Raw genomic sequence first — 19,570 nt, forward strand, 5'->3', positions numbered from 1 at the left:
AAAATGGCGCAGAATTAATTACTACTGTACCACTTTTCATTTTGTGAAACCAAATTGCTCTACATAGGGCACCGTTTGGCTTTGTTCATAGCCCAAATAGAACCCAAAGTACATATACGTACCCTATGTACTAATGTAATGGATATTTCTATCTCAATTAGAGACGTAATGCTTTTGGGCTGTCCATGTTAAGATGTCTTCATTGCTGTCTGAAATGGACATATTTCTCAGATGAACGAACAGTATGAAGGAGACTCCTCATGTTACAAAACCAAATCAAGACGTAGACTGCATAGTCCACACTTCCTGTATTTGCTTAGATTATATGCTAAGCTTTTCCTAATTACCTTAATTGAAACAGTCTGGAATGGGTCTAGTGACTCAGTATAAGAAACGTTATTTGAGGAGATTTTTATTTTCTCTCCTGCAATTTAAAAACGGACACAAATATGAATAGGGAAGGCGACTTGTTTTTGTAGCTCTGTTTTATCTACAAAATATATGCAGATTTCCTTCATAATCATCACCAGCGGCATATAGTTATTACCACATAACCATCAATGATAAACATACCTGTATTCTTCTTCCTCCTTCGAGTTCTTTTTAGGTTGGTATTTCTTCGAAAGATTCCTAAAACAAAAAGGCAGACATGTCATCTTATATAGAAGGATAATTGAGAAATCAGGAATGAAAGATGAAGTTAGTGCATTTGTTTACAAGTTAAAAAAAAAAATCACAACATGTCCACGGCTGAAACCCATTTATTTCCTTCCTTCTTTCAACATGAAGGACTAGCATAGCTTTGAATCTTTTACCTGAAGGGAGAGCAAATGAGAACAGAAGTGGTCGCCAGCTGGTCACTTACCTGGATGTTAAGACCTGCCGTTATTTAACTGGAGAGAGCAGACCACGTGTTCCTATGTGTTTGCAGCACTGAGCTGAGGGCAGTTTTTTCCTACCAGGCCACCATTCCCTTATGATCACACTCAGTCAGACATTCTTGCTTTGAATCCAAGGCAAGCATACGGACTGGGTCCAAATGCTTAAATTAAAAAATCAAAGTGCCGAAAAAATTGGAAAAAAGAAAGAAAGAAAGAAAAAGAAAAGAAAAGAGAAAAAGGAAAAAATAATTCAAGTGCCAAGGACGTGTTTTCAAGGCTGAGTGGCTTCTCTCCCAAAGAGCTAGTGAAAGCTACCTGTGAGTAAGTCTTCTCGAAGGCAGTAGAAACGATTTTGTGGGGATGGTCATGCTAAGACATTTAACGGGAACTTTTCACCTCCCTAGCAGGCTTGCACTGAACACACTCAGATTAGCCCAAATCACTCTAATTTCTCTTCCTAATCCCATCTCCAGGTCGAGAATCCAAATACTCTCCTCTACATTCTGCATGTTTAAATTCACGCAAAAACTCAGAGGTGCTCTTGAAAAAAGAAATCTCACTAACGTTGGTTGCACTGGCTGATTTCTCTGGGGTCCTGATTTTCTCTTCTGTAGTTAGCAGAACAGCCGAAGGAGGTGGCAAATGGTCCACTGTGGGACTCTTCATTTGACAGCATCTCAGTACTCACTTCCCTGTTTATTCCATGTTGCTATTCCTCTTTGATAGAGTAGCTACTTTCATTATTTCACATTATAATTTCTTTCATTTCTCCTAAATCTACAGATTTGCCTAGAAAAAATGGGCAATAATAAATTTACAATTTTGAGCAAGGTACATCTTACAAAGTGAGATGTGAGTTTATCTCTAACAGGTGTTACTAGGTGACACAAGATGCAGTGGACTTTGGTACAAAGGACGTTGCTCTGGGAATCCAGAGGCCAAGTGCCTAGATGGTGTAACCTTGGACAAAAGCAGTGAGCACGTCTCTGTTTCCAGTTCCTCATCTGTAAATCTGAGGTGGGTGGATAGAGTGACCACTATTGTCCCTTAAAGTTCAGAAATTCCAAGCAAATATACATCACCCAATAAAATAGTGATGGTGGCAATTACTTTAAAATGAAGGCATGAGTATATAACAGTGAGATGTACAATTAGACAAAACGATGAAAGAAAAACGTACTTGCTTGGAGGTTACTATCACGTGAGCTACATTTAAACTACGTCAGCTTTTCTCTACTGATACTCTGGGTACATATCAAAGTACATATCTACTAGATCTAGATCCAAAAGAATGTGAAAAAGCACTATTTCCTTAAAGAATGTGCCTTTGGAGAAAAAATAATGCAAAAGAGAGAGATCTTGTATATTGAAAGCACAGTACAGTTCTTTGAGTTGGCTTTCTAAAATCAGTCCTTAAAAAAGGTAGATTTAGGAAAAACGAATAGCTCCCATTTACATGTACCTGGAATGAAAGGGAGCCATGGAAAGCAGATGATTAGATAATCAATAACTTCTTTTCCAAATATATTTAGGGTAGCAGATATAGGATTTGGAGTACTGAAAAGCCTGGAGTTTGCCTGTGAGGCATTTTTAGTGCATGGTTTTCAATATTAACCATTTCTTCTATAAATTACAAGTGGAAAACTCCACTTTTATTTTTTATCTTCCTTTTATTGGTGTGTAGTCAGTTACAATGTGTCAATTTCTGGTGTACAGCACAATGTCCCAGTCATGCATATATATAGATATATTCATTTTTATATTCTGAAAATCCCACTTTTAAATTCTCATCTTACATAAAAACTCTTCCAGAACTGTTATTTTAACAGTTTATTGAAATACACATTTTCTTTTTAGCCTCCAGTCCTTAGCAGCCATAAAAGTAAATTTTGTATCTAATTGAATAGATCCAGGTGAGACTAACACTCTTCTTAGTTCTATTTTACCAGTCATATCTAAGGATGAGTAAAGACTGTTGTGGGTGATCTTCTCTAAAGACTGTCCAGTTCTGATGAACGAGTATCACTTTGACAATGTTAGCATATACAGCGTTCAAAATGCTTCTTAAAAGCATCAATGAATAATTCACTCAAAATGCCAGCAGAAAACTAAAAGCTTAAGAAGTCTAGAAGGGAGCTGCAGATCTAAGGATATTTCTCTCAGGGAACAACACTACAAAAAAAAAAGATCAACCTTCATTTCTATTCTCTGGAGATGGGCTTTCTCATCCTATTTGTATGAGGTTATTAAAAAAAAAAAAACCCTACAATTGTAACTTACTATACTTCAATTTAAAAAAAACAAAAAACGAAAAATAAACAAGCAAGCAAATAAGCCACAAAAAGCATCTCTAAATTTATGGAATCTTTCTAAGAAATTTCAAGTGTTTTGTATTTTTGCTCTTCAGATAGGCTAATTAAAAGGTAAGAGGGAAATACGTATCTTTTAATATGGATACTGGGCTTAAATTTGGTTGATCCTAAGAGCTGCAGGGAGCCTTTTAGAAAGAAGATGCTTCAGGGAACTATGTTCAATATCTTGTAATAACCTTTAATGAAAAAGAAGATGAAAATGAATATATGTATGTACATGCATGACTGGGACATTGTGCTGTACACCAGAAATTCACACATTGTAACTGACTGTACGTCAATGAAAATTTTTAAATTAAAAAAAATAAAAAATAAAATAAAAAGGAGATGCTTGGGCCCCATTCCAAACCCTTTAAAATGGAAGGTCCACGGTTGGACCCAGGAATGTTTTGTTTTTTCTGTCTTTCCTTTATAGTTTTAAAAGCTGACCACAAGATTTCCAGATAAAGATGGCAAAATGAAGTCTGATCAGGGACTTGTGCTTTTCCAATGAGAGGTGAAACATAAAAGCCAGGAAAATTTTTCAACAGCAGAAAATAAACCAATGAAGAAAGGAGCATAACTCCAGTCTCCACACTTAGAGAAGTGGGGACCAGGGAGAGGGACAGGAGATCCTGGGACAGTGAGGGACAGATGCTGACCCCACCCTCAGAGTCAAAGCGGGGGAAGTAAGTCCACAAAACCCTGAAAATCGATTCAGGCAGAAGGAAACTGAGGGATGAGTAAGCACCTAGGGAACACTGACAGAAAAGCTCTGGGAGGAAGACATGCAGGCTGACCACCCAGATTCCAAGACTTGCCAGGAGCCAGGGCTGGCCCCCAGGGTGCCCACTTCCCAGGGCTCCAAGTGGAATGGCTGGAAGGAGATCACCCCAAACCTAGAGATTCCAAAGGCACAGGAATGCCAAAACAGAGCCTCCAAAAAATTTTCAGAAGAGACAACAGAACTCAGTCTCAAAGACAAGATGTACAAAACCAGGCGCTTTGAAACTGTGCCCCATGGGGTTAATGGAAACTGGTGACTAACAGAAATTCTTGAGCTTGTTAAAAATCCCTCCACTTGTAACCTGCCTTCGCCAAGCAAGCTTGCTTTAATTGTTGCTGCAAAAGGCTTGCATGTCCTCCAAGCATCACGCAGCCCAAACAATCAGATGTTTGCCTGAGTTGTTTTCTAGGACTTGGAGTCAGTTGTGTCTAGCTCGAGCTCAAGCCGGCTAAGACTGGCTGGGACCACCGGCCCTAAAACTGGACCTGCACAGGTGTCCAGTGAATGGTCTTTTGATGTCAAGAGGGCCAAAAATTCCACTCTCAGATCATGCTAGGCACCTCCATTCTTGAACATGCAGCCTTTGAAGAAGTAACCCAGATACACGTGCATAGGACACTGAGGACCTCTCCTTTTCCCTACCTGCAATCACCTTTCTCCACACCTAAGACCACTCTGCCTCTTTATCCCATAAATATCCCAAGCCCCTTGCCTTCCCAGAGGTGGACTTAAGACTTTTTCTCCCATCTCCTCACTTGGCTGCCTTGTGATTAAACCCTCTCTCTGCTGCAAACCTTGGCATCTCAGTGTTTGACTTGCTGCATGTCGACAAACGAATCCAGTTTGGTAACATTTTCCGCTACCCTTCCCCTATGATGGAGCTCAGAGGGAAAGACCAGTGCTACCAGAAGCACAGCAACATCCTGTCAGGTCAGACGGGGCACTGGTGTTGCTGATGTTAGTAACAAAAACATGCGTAGGCATCAGCCTGAGAGGTTTACATGCTTTATCTCATTAAGTCCCCTTAACTTATAAGGTGGGAATTATCATTATTAGTCTTATTCACCTATCACAGAGGACAAAGACAAAGCACAGAGAGTAATTTGCCCCAAATCACACTACTGTTAAGTGGAAGGACCATGCCAGGCAGTGGGACTCTAGAGTCTGTAACTCGTGCATCACTTCACCAGACTATCCATATGAAATATAAGGAAGGTGAAAAGGTGCGGTATGTAACACAGAAGAGAAGGAAGGAAAGAGGGAAGGAAGAAAGAAAATGACAGAGAAAAACCAATCTGGAAGGAAACACACAAGGAACGAAGCAAAGCCAAGCTCCTCCAGGATATTTGACACTTAAGACAAACTTAACACAAACACAAAGCCAATAAAGCAACAGTCCCTGGACCACAGGATAAAACAGAAGGGGAAGAAAAGGGAGGCTGCAAAGCTAAGAAAATGAACTAGGAACTAAAACATACTGCACCAGAGCTAATAAATAAATGACACTGGATATCAAATTTAATAGAGGAAAGTTTTGAGGTAATCAAAATGTGGAAAGCAATTCTCATAATCAGAAAAAATAAAATAAAAAAGACCTAAAGAATAAGATGGCATAACACAAGGAAAACCACGTATCTCCAAAGACTATAACCCAGTAAGTAGACTAGAAAAAAAATTCAGATATAATGGAAGCAAGTTCCCCTGAAATAAAGAGTTGATTTTGCATATGAAAGGACTCTAAGGAAAGTTGATGAAGCGTGATCAACCACAAGGCATAACTTGGTGAAATGATCAAACTGTTAAGTGGAACAAAAAAAATTCTTCACCTACAGAGTTAAAAAAGCAAGTCATTTACAAAAGGAAAAAAAATTGGTGGGCCCTAGACTTTTCCACCACAAGACAATGCAGCAGCAACATGGTTTGGAGAGAAAGAACAACCAGAGAATAATAAACTCAAATAGTGGTCAAGTACAGCCTCCCCTCCACATTTGTGGGTTCTCCATCCACAGATTCAACCAACTGCAGATCAAAAATACTGGGGGGGAAATTCCAGAAAGTTACAAAAAAGCAAAACTTGTATTTGCCACATGCTGGCAACTATTTACATAGTATTTACATTGTATTAGGTACTGTAAGTAATCTAGAGATGACTTAGAGTGTGCAGAAGGATGCACACAGGTTATACACAAATATTATGCCTTGTTAGAGCATCTTCAGATTTTTGTATCTGTGGGGAGTGCTGGGACCAATTCCCCATGCGTACGGAGGGACGACTGTATTCTTAAACAAGAGAGAACTCAAGGATTATGCCACAAGCTCCTACTAAGGGGGAAATATCCCTATTTTTCTTGATGCCAACGAACAAATGCAGAGGCTGTGGGAGAAAGAATGGTGATGAGCATAAATCTATAATTAAGAGAAATTAACTGTGAGACTCATATTACAGACCAAACTATATAACTCAGTTAGGAGAGGAAGTAAAACCAGTAAATATTATTTATCTTTCCTAGCAGTGAGTCAGTTGAGCCTGTTTAAAATCACAACATGGAGTTAAAAAAAAAAAAAAAAAAAAAAAAGAACCAAACAGTAATGAAACCCTACAAGTTTTTCCTAATCTTTTTGCTAAATCTTACAAGAATTTAATATTTCAAGTTCAGCAAATCCTTTAGTTTCATTTTAATGTCTTTTTTTTACTGTTCAAGTAAATTCAAATTGAATATCTTGTATATACAGTATGCAATATGTTTATAAGATGACTTCTGCATAGTTATCTCTTATTTACAAGAGCTCCAATTAAAAAAAAATTTTTTTTTGACCAGGACAAGAATCATTCATCAAGAAGAAAATACAAATGGCTTAAACACTGAACCTCATTCATACTAAAAGGAACACAAATTATCACTCAGACTTAACAATTTCTACTTATCAAATTGGCAAAGATTGAAAAAAAAAAAAAAAAGGGTAACATGAAGCACTGAAGGTCAAGTTAAGTAGCACTGCCACACACTCTGGGATGGTGATAAGGGTCACAACTTCCGAGAAGGGCAACTTGGCAAATTCTGCTAGAACCAAAATGCTACTTTTAGGAACTTCTTCTCTAGGCAGGCTTGCCAAAGTGTATTACTCAAGGTTATTCACTGCAACTTTATTCAGAGTTGTAAACAATTGGAAACAATCAATGTATCCACCAATTCAATGCAACACTGTAAAAGCTGTAAAACAAACAAACAAACAAACAAACAAAACAAAACAAAAAACAATGAACTCTCAGAATAATCTCCTGGATGCAGAAAGGTAAGGGCACACAGAACTGCTGAAGAAGCAATGGAAAAAATTCACTTACTTGCCTATGTATGCATAATATCTCTCTGGAAGGATACATAAGAGACAGATAATATTTATTGTCTGTGGGGACAGGGGTAAGAGAAAGGACACGCCAATGCACACCATGCTGTACCTTTAGAATTTTTAATCATATAAATTTTTTACCTGGTCATAACAAATAATTTAGTTTAAAAAAAAAGAAACAGTTGCTACGCGCAATCAATAGTTGGCTCTCTCATATAAGTCACATAAGATGTTTTAAAATTGTATTAAGAATTTGACCCTACACTGCCTCGGATAGATAGTAATTATGGCAGGGTCAGCAACATATAAGCTTCATATATATATAAATACTTATAAAGGGCCAGACAGTAAATACTTTAGACTTGCAAGTAGGTCACTGTCACATGGTCTCTGCTGCACTATTCAACTGCCACTGTTTTTTAAAAGCAACCATAGACAAGGCATAAATGAATGGATACACCTGTATTCCAATAATACTATTTACAAAACCAGGCAGTGATGGATTTGGCCATGGCCATGGCCAGTAGTTTGTTAACCCCCAGAAACCAAAGCCCTGGTTATCATCTTCTATGTCTAAAATAAGTTAGCATTTTTTTTCTTCTAAAGCAGAAATGATTTAATGACAGACTCTCTCCCAAAAGATCCTGATGGCTTTCAACGTGATACTGACATTTCAAGCACGTCTATGCTGAATATGCTCCAGGGACCCTGGCCTTTTCATTCCTTGAACATGTCTGACCTCAGGACCTTTGCACTTGCTGATTCCACATCCTGGGAGAACTACTCTCAGACCTTGGCGTGCTTGCTTTCTCCTTGGCCGTCAGTTCTCAAGCCAGTCTCGCTTAGTAACCCTTGCCCCCTACCACGCTCTATCACATCACTGGTTTTACATCTTTTGGGTGATAAATGCTATCTTTAAACGATGGACTGCCTTGCTTATTTGCATGCAGTCTGTTTTCCATAGTGAGAAGGTGAGCCCCTCCAGCTCTGGCACTTCCTGTATCTTGTTCATTGGAGCCCCCTCCCCACCCCGAACTCTGTTGATACCTTGCTGGTCATTCCGTTTGTTGTTCAACCCTCATCAGCTCTCAGGGGCCTGTGCAAACACTCCCCTTGAAGCAGTGCTGCCCCAGTACTGTTGACCTGTGTGCCCTGCTGATTCACTCCTACAACTATTTACTAAGCACCTATTATGTGCCAGGCCCTGTTCCATACTATGGGGATTCATTAGTGAGCGCAACTCAAAGAGCCCTGCCCTTGAGAGGCTTCTATCCTAGCTGGGAGGGAGCAGGAGGCAACAACACAATCTGTAAGAACATTGTGTAACATTAGAAAGTGATCAGTGCTTTGGAAAAACTGAAAAGTACAGCAGGGAGACAAAGTAGGCCTCACTGAGCACATGGCGTATGAGGGGAGACCTGAAGGAGGTGAGGGAGTTGGCCACGTGGGTCCTGGGGGAGGAACTCACAGGTGACATCTATACGAAAGGCCAGGGTAGCATCTCCGGGGTGAGAGCGTGCCTGGCGTGTGCAGGATACTGTAAGGAGGCCGGCAGGTTTAGAGCAGAGATGCGAAGAGAGAGAAAGAGATGATGTCAGAGACGCACGGGGACCTGTTCATGTGGGGCCAGGGGTAGGACATCTGCTGCACGGATCTGGGCTTCAATCTGACTGACATGGGGAGGTGCTGGTGTTTTGAATGAGGAGTACCATGATCTGGCTGCTTTGTGGAAAAGACAGACAATAGGGGCTAAGGGAGGAATAAAGGACACCAGTTACAGGACTCACAATAAGCCGGGTAAGAGGTGACGGGGACTTGGACCACAGTGGTAGCAGTGGAGGTCATGAGAAGGTCCTGGAAAAATCTGAAAAGTAGAGACACCAGGACTTCCTGATGGCGTGGATGAGGGCAGGGGGAATGTGAGAGAGAGGAACCAAAGATGACTCCGGTGTTTTTAACCCAAGCAAGGAAGGACACGGCAGCCCTTGAGGGGGTGGGGGAAGCTGGGCCGTAGAGATGCAGATTTTGAGGGCAGAGATTCCGTTTCAGACGTGGAACCTTCAGATGTTCTTAGACATGCACATGGAGGTTTTGGGTCACCTGTATCTGGAGTTCAGGACAGAGGTCTAGCTTGGAGACATATCACCTACACATCGTTGCCTTAGAGATCAGTACTTACAGCCGCGAGACAGATGAGATCGCCAAGAAAGGACAGACTGAGCGGGGAAGATGACCGGGAACTGGGCACGGGGCACATCAGGGTGAAGAGGCAGGAGGAGAGGAGGAACCCGCGAGGGAGGCTGAGAAGAGCGTCCAAAGAGCTTCTGGTGAGATAGGAAGGAAGCCAAGGGACCGGCCTTTTCAAAGCCAAGTGTAGAAAGTGTTTCGAGGAGGGAACATCCACCCCATCAAAGCCACCAAGGGGTCAGGGACAGGGAGGAGTGAGGACAGGCGGCTGGGTGGGACAAGATGAAGGTCACTGGTGCCCTGAGAAGCAGTTCTGGTGCAGAGGTGCCAGCAAGCTTAATAGTGAGAGGAGGGAACTGGAGACGGCGAGGGAGGACACTGTTGGGAAGGTTTGCTGCAAAGGGAGGCAAAGAAATGGTGGTAGCAGGTGGGGAAAGGGAACTTAAGAGAAGTTTTGTTTTGTTTTGTTTTGTTTTAACAATGGGAGACAGAGTGGCGCGTTTTTGTGCCAACAGGGAATAATCTAGAAGAGAGTGAAGAATTGATGACCTAGGAGGGAGGAGATACTGGGACAGAGTTCCAGTGGGGTGAGACCTAGTGCATGAGAGGGGGCCTGGATTTAGACAGGAGCATCTTGGCGGCAGTGGGATCCAGGTGTGGGAACAGACGCTGGCGGGTGGGTTAGAGAGTGCGAGAGTCTGAGGACGTTTTCTTCTGATGGCTTCAATTTTCTCAGTCAAGTAGGAAGCAAGCAGTGAGGATGGGAAAGAAGGAGTTGGGGTTTGAGGAAAGAGAAGCCATGAGACTCAGGTAGGTGGGAAAGCAAATCAACAAAGGATAGACAGGATGATTACTGTGCCCAGATCTCAGCATAAAAGATGAGAAGACACATCCACAGGATTAGTAACTGTCCTAACGGCAGTGCTCAATTATTCATAATCTTTTTTCAATCAGCTTCTCCCCATGAGTACAAATTTAGATATTTCGCAGGGATGTAACGAAACATGTTAATATTTAAATCTCAGGGAAAGTACTTCCCAAGAGATGACCATCACAGCGGTAACACTGCTGTTCTGTTTCAAGTTGTGAAATGTGACCCACAACATGGTAAAATGATCAATGGAGAGCTATTAAATTTTATCCAAAACCTATTATTGTGATTTGAAGTCTTCTCCAAAAGCCTCCAATTTTGTTACCTAAATCCTCAGTTCCCTCACTGAGGGTGATGTGAGAGGGCAGGGAGCCAGGTGCTCCCCAGAGCAGAGCAAGGACAGCATCTTCCGTTCATGACACAGAGCTGATGCAGAAGCGTGCTGAGAACCGACTTAATGATGCCTAATGACAAACCTCCAAAGCAAAATGAGCCAGTGGGCTAAGGCACCAGGAAAGATGTGTGTACACTAAGAAAAGGAAGACCACAAGCAGATAAATCCATTCGGTGAGACCTTATTTTTTTTTTCAGTGAGAACTTATTTTGGCTAAAGCTGTGATGTAAACCATTTTCAGATGATGAAAGACAACATTTTATGACTTAACAGCACAATGTTTATATAATCACAGGAAGCAGCACATTCTCCAGTCCCACTTTCAGTTTTAAAGGCCTTAAAGGGCCAATGATGTTTATGAGATTTACACACAGGACACTGGAAATTGATTTGGAATAAAATGTATTTATCAAAATTTATTCAGAAAAATATTTTTATTAAATAAATGTATGTATAAAATATTCTATTAAATAAATGTATTCTTTTATTAAAATTATGTACACAGATAAATTTGTTAAATAAATATATTTATGTATTCAATTTTTATTAAATAAATTTATTCAATAATATTATTTTGTTAAATGATTCATTTTTAAATGTATTTATTATTAAAATACACTTATTAAGTAAATGTATACATTTATTTATAAAAATAAAATGTATAAAAATTTATTTATAAAAATTATTTCACTGAGCAGTATGTCTTATATTTTATTTGCTCAGGGGAACCAAAACTTATCATCCATAAAAGCATCCATATGTACCACCCAGGTTCCTATTTACAATCAGCAACAGCAACAGCCCTGTAGAAACCCACATTCTTTCAAAGATACATGCCATACACCTTATCCAAAAGGTCTTTAGATTAAAATGAAATATTTCTAAAGCCAAAACCATCTAGATGTTTCACCAGTCTTAAAACAATCTGCACAGACCAATTCAACCAAGCAAGAAGTCATTTTTTGCCCCAAGTTCAAGCTTAGTTCTACCAGCAGCTTTTAACCATTTTATACAAAAACACAAATTTCTTTGATAATTTCATCCTTAAAGTTGCAAGAAGGACTTCTCCCTCGCTGCTGGAGGGAGCATGGATCCGACAAGCTCTTTAGAAAATTGTTTGCCTCCATCCACTAAAGCTAAACATACACAACGCCCATGACCCAGGAATTCCACTCCTGGGTTTATACTGTGTATCGCCACATTGGAAACAAGCGATAGCCTGGTGACAGCAGACTGGACCAACTGTGATTACATACCTCCACCAAAATACTAAATACCGGTGAAAAGTACCACCACGTGCAACACAAATGAATCTCATAAACACAATGAGGAACAAAAGAAGCCAACTATGAACAGCATTCACAGAAGGCTCAGAAAGATGTCAGAGGAGATGTCAGAGGAGCGGTCAACCGCGCGTGGGGTGGGGGCCCCGGAAAGGGACAGGGGTCCTCTGAGGCTGGTGATTTAGTTTCTTGACCTGGGTGCTGGTCACATGGTTGTATTCACTCTGAAAATTTCTGGAGCTGTACACTTACGATCTGTGCACTTTTCTGTATAAATATAGTTCAAGAAAAAATTTTTCTGAAAAGAAAAAAATAAGCTGCTCCAAAATTCAGCAGATATCCTTTTAAGAAACTGAGCCTAAAAGCAGTAACTTGGCTTTTAGGTTTACTATCTTATGAAAATTAATTTTCTATGTTAAAAAACAGTTGTTTCTATTGGAATATAAGCTGACATGAAAGGGGAAAAGAAATTATTTTAAGGATTATACATTTATACTATAAAATGAGGAAATAAATTATCCTTACATCCATTCTGCAGTTAAACAATCTGTCTCAGTATCAACTTACCTGAGTTGCTTTGCATAGTTGAGTTCAATCTCTGTCCTTTCTTTTACAAATTTGATGTATTTCTCAAGAATATCAATTCCCCACTGTGTATGTTTTTCTAAGTTGTCAAATTGATCCTGTTTAAAAAAAAATATGAGTTAGTAATCTTTCTCTGTGATTAATGTAACTTCAGTGAACAATTCTCTCAACAATACCTCAGTATGTAGAAAGCAGTTCTAACATTTTCCATGATTGTACTTGGGTGCTCTTTCGTTGAGCAATTTTAAATCAACATTACCAAGTTTGGTTTGAAAACTGCCTGAGAAATTGAACTCTGACCCATTCGTCCACGATCCCTATTCCTGCTAGAAACATGGTGTCTGGATGAACTTAACATCTCCATGCAAAGAAAAGTGTCTCCTCCAGATTCCGGAAACTGAGAGGTGAAACACCCCTGTTAACTCAGCTGCACTATCAGCACTTTGACTGTTATCTCTGAGTTAGCATTCAAGATAGCTCATTGAAATCTGGGGCGAGGAAATGGGAGGGAGCAGAGTTACAAAATACCGCTTTCTTCAAACAAATAAAATGACTCATGCAGGCTTTATTCCAACATTCCAACATGCATCAAGCCTACACTGTGTGCTAGGAAAGAGCTAGGTACTTGAGGGCTGGGGGACCAAAAAGAACAGAAATACAGCCCTGATGTGCAGAGTTCCTTGAGATTCCTAGTCTGGAAGAGCGAGAGTGGGTAGGTATTCCAGCCACAGCTAATGCAAAGGCAGGGAGAGGTCCAGGAATCAGGTGGACTGGTCCTGCTGGAGCGCAAGGTGGGGGTAGGGCGCCAGGGAGTGGTGGCGGGTGACGGAACTAGAGGGTCCCACAGGATCACCCAGGGCCCTGAATGTGAACTAAGGTGCCTAGACGCTCTGTGGGCACAAGTGAGCCACCCGAAGGGCTTGCACAGCTCAGGCATGACCACAGCTATGTTTAGAATCCCCAGGAGCTGAAAGTCGGGGGATGGTTCAATAGCCCCAAGGAGAGAAACTGGAGCAGAAGGAAGGATTTTACAATGAACAAGTCATACTGACTGACTGGACGGGGAGGCTGGAAAGGATGCGAGGGGAGGGGAGGGTTCTAGGGCGACTCCCTGGCTCCGGCGTCCCGTGAGTACAGCAGTTTGGGGTGAAGGGATATACTGAGCGAGGGAGTGACAGGTCCAGGAGAGGGCTGGAAACACAGATCTATTCAGAGCTCAAGGAGGGAGGCCTGTGAGCTGGTGGATCTGAAACAGCAGCCAAGGATCAGAGCGCTGGAGTCGGACACAGTTCTGCACTGAATTAGTGAAGAGAGCATTAGGGCAACATCTCGGGGAAGAGAGAATTGCAAAAGTGGAAAGTTTGCTCGTGAGAGGTAACGGTAATAGAGGACGCAGCTCCAGCCCCGAGATGAAGATAGAATCCCTGCCTAATTCACAAATCAGTCGTGAGGCTCATGTGAAATGGAAAAGGGCCAGCTCAAATATAAAAACACAAAGCCGCAGCGTAACTCTGTCCCAGGCGTGTGCCACCGCACAGCACGCACTCAGCAGCGTCCTCCAGCTTATGTTCTAGATCCAGCATCTTTCATTTTAAATCTGTCACGTGCTCTGATGCTATTTTCCATTCAAAGCAGTGCAAACTGTAAAATGAGACAACGTTCCGTGTAAGTCAAACTCAACATATCAGCACGGGCGGTGGCAGAGTCAAAGACAGTTCTCAAACTTGAGAAACCCTCTTCTGAAGGAAAATAATTTCCTCTACCTTACTCCCACTTAGACCCACAGAACGGTCCAAGAAACCTCAATTTAAGAAATCCAAGTTTTATTTTACTAGAATGTTTTCTAATTGAAAGTAATCACTGTAAAACCTGTATCTTTAGACCTAATAAATTTTAATATCATAAAAACCAAGCACTAATATTTAAGGTTTTCACTGATTCCTGGTCCTCCAGAATATATTCCACAAACTCCTAGATTTCATTTCAAGAAATACTGCTCAAGAAGGTTATTTATTCACATTATCTATACAGACAAGGGTTGGCTAGCAAATTTATAATGTAAACAAGACTGTAGGTCTCTTTAAATTACTTGAGAGAGCAAATACACAAACTATTCAAGTAATGGTTACAACCATTCCTGGTTATTTAGAGCAAGCCTTCTTTACAGCTCTCTGCTAATTGGTAACCCTTTGTTAATATAGTTTCATAATGATTCTATTTATTTAAAACTCCTTTTCACATCCCTCGCTCCATTTGAGAGCCCTCTCTCTGTATAACTTCCTATCACCAAAGCCTTACTATTTTTAGCAGTTACAGACGTTTCCTTGAAAACTTGCTAAAATCCTCTGCTCTTAGAGTTCACTCCTGTCCTGCTAACAACGTAACTTCATATTTACCCTTATAACATTACTTTGTAATTCTTTTTAGCCCTAATGTGTACAATTTAAAGCAACAGCTTTTGATAGCAAAACTTTTTTTAACCTACATTTGAACTGAGTCCTGCTTAAAAATTACTGGCCTCAAGCCAACAATATGTTTTCAATAAAGTTATCTGCCTTCAAGAACATTTTGCAACCTATAATAAAGCACTTACTAAAATAACAGGGTCCAAAGATAGAAGATCTTAATAATAAAAACCTTGGGGGAGGGTATAGCTCAAGTGGTAGAGTGCATGCTTAGCAGGCATGAGGTCCTGAGTTCATTCCCCAGCACCTCCATTAAAAAACAAAACAGAACAACAAAACTAATAATAAAAACCTGACTCAGTAACAAATAAACTAGTACTCGCTTGTGAACATAGCATGGTTCTTTTTTATGCTATATTAAAACATCTCTGATGATGCCAGACTGCTGCCACTGTTAGATGGATATAAAATGGACTTTTTTTTTTTTTTTTTTTTTGGTCAGTGGTGGTACCGGGGATTGAACCCAGTACCTCATGCATGCTAAGCACACGCTCTACCACTGAACGATTGCAGTCCCCTCAACGTGGACTTTTTTGACAGCAGCTACAAGAAAATCCAAAACAGATGAAAAACTAATCAACCCACTTACATTCTTGACCAAAATGTGGAAAACTTAATGGAAAAAAAAAACCCTCCAAATCTCAAAAAAAGACTCTTTTGTGAGCAAATATTGTAAATGGTGTTTTTAAAAATAGCCTTTGCTACTTTGGGGCTGGTACCATTATCAAAAAGGAAACCCTTCCATTATCTGTGACTTATACCTCAATTAAGGAGAGGGAGGGAGGGAGTGGGGGAGAGAGACGCAGCCCTTCTTGTTTCATGTCACATGACAGCAGTTTTGAAGATGCCTTTGTCCTCTTAAAAATCATTAAAGACCCCAAAGGGGTCTTTTGTTCATGTGGTTTATAGCTATCAATATTTACTCTCTCAGAAATTAAAAATGGGAAGATTTAAAAATTACTTCTCCATTCTTTAAAAAGACAATTATAAATTATTACATGTTAATGTTAACAGCATTTTCTTTTTAATTTTTAGGAACTTTACTTTCCAAAACAAAACAAAAATGAGAAGAGTGGCACTGTTTTACATTTCTGTAAATCTCTTTAATGTCTGGTTTAATAGAAGACAGCTGGGTTCTCATATTCTGCACTCAGTCTGTTGTGAGTCCTTACTTTGGTTGAAGTATATGAAAAAATTCAACTTCACACAGATATGTAGTTAGAAAATGGAGGAATAGTTCAACACCCTTTTTAGGTAATTGCGGATATTCTTATTTGATACTACAACAAAATTGAACAAATAGTAGTTTCTTAAAGGCTCGCTGCAGTGTGAAAGCTGAAACCACAGCAATGAATTTTTCATACACGTTACAATAAAATACACTATTCTTCCTTGCACTTCGAATGGATCGTTCGTGCATGATTGTATGACATTCTGCATGGGTCATTTGGAAAATATTATTTTACTGATACAGGCAGATCTTCCAAGTGTTGACACACTTCAATATAAAACATTTCAAAAATCACATGTTTATATCACTACCTGTCTTATCTGAGGAGGCTTTAAATATTTGGAAACTGTTAAGCTCACAGTGGCAAGTACAAATTTTCCGAAATTCTTATTTCCACTTAGAAGCTGGAATTTTATCATTGGCAACAAATATTTTCAGTTGTTTCCTTGAAGTGATTGGCTCACTTCATTCATTTTTGAGAAATGTCTGCCAAATGCCCAAGAGTTTGTCTGTCCATCCTTATTTGAAGTAAAAATGGTGTCCTATGGAAAAAAGTAGCTATTTCAGCTCCAGACACAATCCCTGAAGTATTCCAGTAAACACTAGGGTGCTTTAAGCATCCTTCCTGCCTCGTCACACACACTGTGAAAAAGATATATGATGTATATTCAAAGGCTGGGATTTAATAAAAGTAATCATCTTTACTGTTTCATCAAGGACAATTAAAAATAAAACTGATTTTTAAAAAACAACTGAGGGTGAAGGATGCAATAACCGTTAGTACAGCTTGGAGCCACCGCCCTGATTCCTGCTAAGGTGCCAGCCATCTTACTCACCCACTGCTTTTGCATCATCAGGGCAAATGCCCACACAGTGAAAAAGACAATGTCCTCATACCATTATGAAAATAATTCTGATCGTGGGGACTCCATGAGAGGGTTTCTGGAACCTCCAGAGGTCTAGGGACCACACCTTAGGAACCATTACCATATGACACATACTCTAAAATTTCTATTAGAAAGCTTCATGTTGCCAAAGATGAAGAAAGCCACATAACGCAAGACCTTAATGGAAAATGTTTAATTTATAAGTGCATATTATATATACACTCAACAAGTAACTCCAAAATTGCCAAGAGGACTGCAAATGGATATGTCCAAGTAGCTGGTTACAACCTACAGGTGCCTTTCCAGAACCGCCCAATCCCCCGCCCCCCCCACCCCCACCGCTGCCTCCAAAGCCTCCTCTTGACTTCTTACTCCTTGATTTCCAACCAATCAACCACCCACCAAATGACAGTCCCTGCCAGGAGCTTTCAGCTATGAGGGGCTGATTAAGCTGGAAAGACATGAGAAAAGTACAATTGTATTAATCAATATACAACTGCTGTCTTTTACAGTTGTTTTTCAGGTCTGGTTTTATATACTGGGCTGCGATTAAGCTCCTTTATACGTTGAAGATTAAATCAAAATAAATGTGAACTCTGGTATTTGTTTGGGTCATTATACCTTCATCAGAGTTTCTGAAAAATCATTAAGTTTGATACAAACAAATTTTGCCTTCACATAAAACTACAATATAAACCCACAATATAAACCCACCAGCTAATGTTAAGACTGGTCTCTCTAGGTTAATATATAATGATTCTTCTTGGTTATTCAGGATGACTTCTGAAACCTGTTTTTTTTTTTTTTTCAAATTATGCAAAAGAGCTAACACAGGAACTAACTACATTCTGAAAAGCTATTTGCTTTAAGATGAGGAGACCCATATCAGCCACAAGGAACTTCTTCTCCAAAGTATAGGTCAATTTTTAATAGAATACTTCCTGTAATCAGAAAGTACACTAAGTTGACACTAATTCAAAATCCCGGAAAAAGCCAATCTAGTCAGAAACTAAGTTGCTAAAGATACCTCCGTGTCAATGGCTCAGATTCAGAGAAAGGCTATCCTGAGGCCAGCTCTCCAGCCTCTGCAGCTAGTATCCCAATCAGGGAAGGGAATGATCCCCTCCTGTGATCACTGGGTCCACTTTTGTGTGTTGTCAAGGCACTGTTTCAGGACACTCTAATTTTGGATAAATCCACTTTCCTCTAAGGACTTGGGCACTTTGAGAAGCAGCAGGACTTAAATGGCTCTATTTAAACAGAATCCCTTGGGATGATATTACTGGTATTAGCTTCCTCTTATCTTTAAGGGAAAAGTGTCAGAAGATATAGATTTACCTAGAGTAAATATAACAAAACCTCCATTTAAAATGTTTTTAAAAATCAGTTTGGGTCTGAATATTTTAAAGTGGCTGCAACTACAGGAACAAAAAAGTTTTCTAAAACTTTACAAACAAAAAATGTGTCATCAAAAATACCTCCTGAAATTCTCTTTCTTGAACGTTTAACGAAGACTTCAATTAATTTTCATGGACAAATTAAGACTTTCCTTCATACTTTAAATTAAAAACAGAAATAACCCCAAATATATTTGCAACATAAAAGTTGTCATACTTTGAAAGTGATGAACAACTATTACCCAAAATGATGTCCATGTTTGCCCACAGAAAGAATAGATAAAAGGTGAAAGGCAGCATTAGAGAGGGTTTATTTCAAGGAACACAGATACTTTGTGTTTTGACAATACAAGTAGATGCAGATTCTGTCAAACTGTATACACATCTGCTGTTCCTAAAATGGGTTCCGTGTATCAGGGTGGTGTGCTTCTTGGGTTGAAAATGTTCAAGTAAGAGTGTGACATAATTGCTAAAATAGAAGTCCCGAGATCACAGGGTCATGGTTGGACAGTCAAGTTAATACAATAGATTTTAATTAGGAAGAGAATGCATGCAAAAGAAAGGTTTTACTGAACTCAGAATCTCTACTTTTTTTGGGGGGGGTGGGAGGTAATTCGACTTATTCATTCATTCGTTCGTTCGTTCATTCATTCATTTTATTTATTTATTATGGAGGTGCTGGAGTTTGAATCCAGGACCTCGTGCATGCTAGGCTTACACTCTAACTCTAAAGCTAAACTCTCCCCACTAGAACCTCTTTAAAAAGCAAGTCCACAATGTGCCCTAAAAACAGGTACAAATTCAGGGATATTTGCCGTAACTAGTCACAATCTGCCTCTTTCTGTTGTGAAAATTAAAATACTAAAGAATTATTCCAAGTTCATGGTTCTTTGTAGCAACTGC

General features: G+C 39.8%; 1 protein-coding gene across 10 annotated transcripts in view; it reads right to left on the reverse strand.

Moving 5' to 3' along the window:
* FNBP1 (formin binding protein 1) overlaps positions 1 to 19,570 on the reverse strand; it is a 122,416-nt gene that overhangs the window by 67,840 nt on the left and 35,006 nt on the right. For all 10 annotated transcript variants that reach the window (XM_031450683.2, XM_031450680.2, XM_031450684.2 and 7 more), the window contains exons 2-3: positions 12,670 to 12,785; positions 574 to 630 (exon numbers count right to left, since the gene is read on the reverse strand). In XM_031450683.2, coding sequence (XP_031306543.2) covers positions 574 to 630; positions 12,670 to 12,785 — 173 coding nt within the window. The remainder of the gene's footprint in view (positions 1 to 573; positions 631 to 12,669; positions 12,786 to 19,570) is intronic.

Source organism: Camelus dromedarius, chromosome 10, assembly GCF_036321535.1.
Source record: "Camelus dromedarius isolate mCamDro1 chromosome 10, mCamDro1.pat, whole genome shotgun sequence".
NCBI lineage: Eukaryota > Metazoa > Chordata > Mammalia > Artiodactyla > Camelidae > Camelus > Camelus dromedarius.